Source organism: Belonocnema kinseyi, chromosome 2 (genome assembly GCF_010883055.1).
Source record: "Belonocnema kinseyi isolate 2016_QV_RU_SX_M_011 chromosome 2, B_treatae_v1, whole genome shotgun sequence".
Lineage (NCBI taxonomy): Eukaryota > Metazoa > Arthropoda > Insecta > Hymenoptera > Cynipidae > Belonocnema > Belonocnema kinseyi.
Window position 1 is genome coordinate 119,012,414 of NC_046658.1, and position 3,975 is coordinate 119,016,388.

Here is a 3,975-nt window from a genome sequence, read left to right on the forward strand (position 1 = left end):
TTATCAAAAGTTTATGCTTATATGTTTCATATATTTACAAAATAGAAAAATAGCTTGAAAATGAGCCCAAGAACATTAAAAAATATTAATTATTACGGAAGTTATTGAAAATTCAATAAAGAATTGAAATTTATACTATTTTTCCAATATCTATTTAAAAAAAAGACAAATTGGCTTCATTGTCGGCTCATTTTATAAAGCATTTTTTATTGATTTAACCCTTAAAAGAGAAAATTTTTTAGCTTTGACATAATAAAAATTAGTAGAACTTTATCAGTCATCAAAGAAGATGTGGCCGTAAACTCTTGTATGGTAGCGTATGTCTACTCTCTATGAGTGTAAGAGTGTTGTCAGATTTATGTGTATGGCTTGAAATTTACACCTTATAATTTCAGGTATTTACTGGGTCTTTACGATAATTATAACAGCCAGTTACACAGGTTCTATCATTGCCTTTATTACTCTACCAGTTTATCCTCCCCTATTGGAAAGTTCTAGTCAGTTCTCAACCTACAGATACCGAATTGGGACTTTAGGTAAAAATGTTAAAAAATAATTATTTTGTTAGGACTTTATTGAAAAACTTTTTTTATTACATGCATGCGATAAAATTTCCTTACTTACCTAGTCAATCCTGGGTAGAAATTGCCTCTTTATGCTTGAACTAAATATTGGCTCTCACGAGGCCGCAGCCAGATTCCCTAGCTACTATAGAAGAATCTAGGCTTTCCCTCTGCTGGCCCTCGACAGGTTATTGTCGTGTGCTACTTGTCTTACATTATTTATATACTCACTTCTTAGCACCATATTTTTTAATTAAACTAGATTAAAAACCTTTATTCATAAAGATATTTTTAAAAAATCATTTCTATCAATTAATTATTTTCTCGAGTGGACCTTGTAAAGCCCTCGACAGTTAAAACGGGTAATACAGATTTGAGTGCAAAAAAGTACATTAATTTTCTCATGCTTAATTATACTTAAATTTAAAAAAGAACAAATTAAAAAAATTACCGAGATGCAAACTTTTAAAAATTTCATTTTTTCTGAAAAAATTATAAACATTTGGTGCTTTAAAAATTTGAAAAGAATTTTTCTTAAAGATCGATGTAATTTGAAATCACGTAAGTACGTTTGAAAATCATATCTAACAAATCGAGCTTCAAAAACCGCGCTTGTGGATATTTTAATAAACTGCGTTTGTCTTTAGTTATTAGTAACAAGTCTTCTCTAGTCAAATTTAACAATAAGTTTAGTTTTAGAATAACGTGCAGAGTATAGTTAATAATAGAATGTCAATATAAATACGAGAAAATGGAGAAGTGTTTGTCAGAGGCTACAGAAAGGTGTAAAATCTTTAGATTGAACTTTTGCAAAGAAAATGTATTTTAAAATTGGATTAATATTTTCCTTCTTTAAATAAAAAATTTCTGGTAATAGATTATGGCGGTTAAACTTTAATACTACTGCAACCATAGCATCACTCTTCAGAATTTACAGCATGATCAATTTTTTAATAATATAATAATATTTTATTTGAATCAACAAAATAAGAAACAATAGCATGTGCTCTTGAATAATAGTGTTTGAGGGACTATCTAGACTCTATAAAGACCCTATTAATAGGCCCTTATTGGATTGCCTACTGATGACCTCGCTAGCTGAGCGTGACGCTTTCGCTTGCGCCCTCGATAGATTGCCACTTTAGGGCCTTGATAGAAAATAAGAAATCTAGACAGGGCCTCTTAAGAACCAAGTTATAATTTCTACCCGGGATTTTAATTTTGTATGATAAAACTCTTTAAGAAAATTCTATCAAATATATAGTTTTTCGTGATACATATTTGGAAATACTAATTTTTAAGTTTTTAAGTACGTCTGCATTCAAATTTGAATGAATTGTTTTGACCTAGTGAAACAATTGATAATAATCCAAATTATTACAAACTTACAGACTAGGATTGAAAAAATGATTGAAAACGGAAAAAAATCAAAATTTCAAAAAGTTGAAAGTCGAACCAAAGAAATATTTGAGACATTCAAATGCATTGGCTATCTATTTTATTTAAATATATGGAAAATAAAAATTGAGAAGCTTTCCAAATCGTGTTGTACTCTAAATTTGAAACCATCCCAGTAAAATAAAATTTTACATCAAAGTAATTGCTATTTAAAAAAAAAAACCAACGTTCGATATAAATAGAACTGAAAAGCGTCCAGCATTTTGAATTGAAAACAACCAGTTGTTTGATAAATAAAAACTGAAAATTATTAAAAATGAAATGCGTCAATTGACATTTAAAATAAGTCGACACTGATGCAAAATGAGATTTAAAAGTGATTTAAGTTTAATAAAATGCAAATTACGAACCATTCAAATTTAAAATCTTGAAAATTGGTATGAATGTATTACAAAAGGAAGTTTTTTATTTCCGCACAATGTTTTGATTACCACAAAATATAAAGTGAAGACTTAAATAATAGAATTTTAGGACTCTCTATTAGCGTGGGCCGAAAAACAAAAAATGATTAAATTCATTGGTACGACCACTGAAATGTTTCTTTGTGGCACAAAAAAATTTTTTTAAAGTCAAAAATTTTCTCATCATTGGGAAACTCTATTGGTAATTTTCAAATTATCAATTAAAAAATGTTTTCATGCATGGACAATGTTTCGTTCTTAAATTTTTTTGTTGGGTATGATTCACGAAAATTAATAACCTTTTACGGAGAAGTAATAAAACATTTTTTGTAGAAATACGATATAAAAAAATTACGAAAAATGCAATTACGTTAATTTGTGCCTAAAGTTGCCAAAAAATATGTTATTGCATTTTTTAAGGCTATTTTAAACAAACTAAAGAAGCAGGAACATATTTTGAATTTTCAAACAACGTTTTTTATACTTTTCATGGATTCTGAAATGTGAGAAATCTCTAGACAATTTTTGGTAAAAATAAAATACATTTTTTGTTTCAAGCTTAAAAATAAGTACGTTTTTCATTAGTTTCTTAAAAATAGCATACAGAAAATAAAATGATCAAAAAATTTTTTAGCAACCTTATAAAGAAATTAACAAAAGTGGATATTTCGCCGTTAAAAAAAATATATCCTGTGTAGACGGATTTTACGGATCTTGTGTAAAAATGTCTCAATCTTGAGGATCCGTAAAAAAAGAACAGAATTTGTTTTTTAAAGTTGAAATTATGTACATGTTTTCTTAGCTTCCGAAAAAGAACATCACATAATCAAAATTAGATTTTTTTGTAAGCTTTGGGTGCAAATTAACAAAATTGCATTGTTTGTCATTTTTTGAAATATTATATTTATACGGAAAAATGCTGTTTTTACTTTTTCATGTAAGGTTATTTACTTTCATAAACATTATTGAAAAAAATGGAAAGCATATTTTTTCCTTGAAAAAAAAATAAAAATTTGAAAATATTTAATCGACTGGCCCAATGGTAAAATACTTTTTAAATTTTGTTTTAATGTAACAAAGAAACTAATTCAGTCAGAAAATCTAATTATCTTTTAGTATTTCAGATCATGATGGGTGGGAAGTTTGGTTTAATCACACTACTATGGATGATCCAATAGCAACACAATTGTTTAATAAGCTTGAATACGTTCAAAGTATTGGAGATGGAGTAAGAAATGCAAGTCGTGCTTATTTCCGGCCTTATGCTTTTTTGGGATCTCGCACTGCGCTCGAATATGCTGTACAAACAGATCTACCTACAAAGTAAGCTGACTTACCCATTTATTTATAAAATAATTGATTTAGTTGATGTAGTTGAAATACATTTGTGGTTGACGATTTTTTGTCGAAAATTAGATCATAATTTTTTTAGTGAAAGCTCATTACCTGACTGTAGAGTGGGACGATGGTCGTGGGGGCTAAAGCGTAGGCTTTGGACCCACTCCTTCGGCTTGCGGGTTCGATTCCCGCCTCGCACTCTGGAAGAGTCTCGG

At 28.8% G+C, this 3,975-nt stretch overlaps 1 protein-coding gene across 1 annotated transcript in view; it reads left to right on the forward strand.

Moving 5' to 3' along the window:
- Window positions 1–3,975, forward strand: part of LOC117182961 (ionotropic receptor 21a) — a 40,768-nt gene that overhangs the window by 13,157 nt on the left and 23,636 nt on the right. Inside the window, exons 6-7 of the mRNA XM_033376080.1 lie at window positions 396–536; window positions 3,547–3,745. Of these exons, the coding sequence (XP_033231971.1) occupies window positions 396–536; window positions 3,547–3,745 (340 nt within the window). The remainder of the gene's footprint in view (window positions 1–395; window positions 537–3,546; window positions 3,746–3,975) is intronic.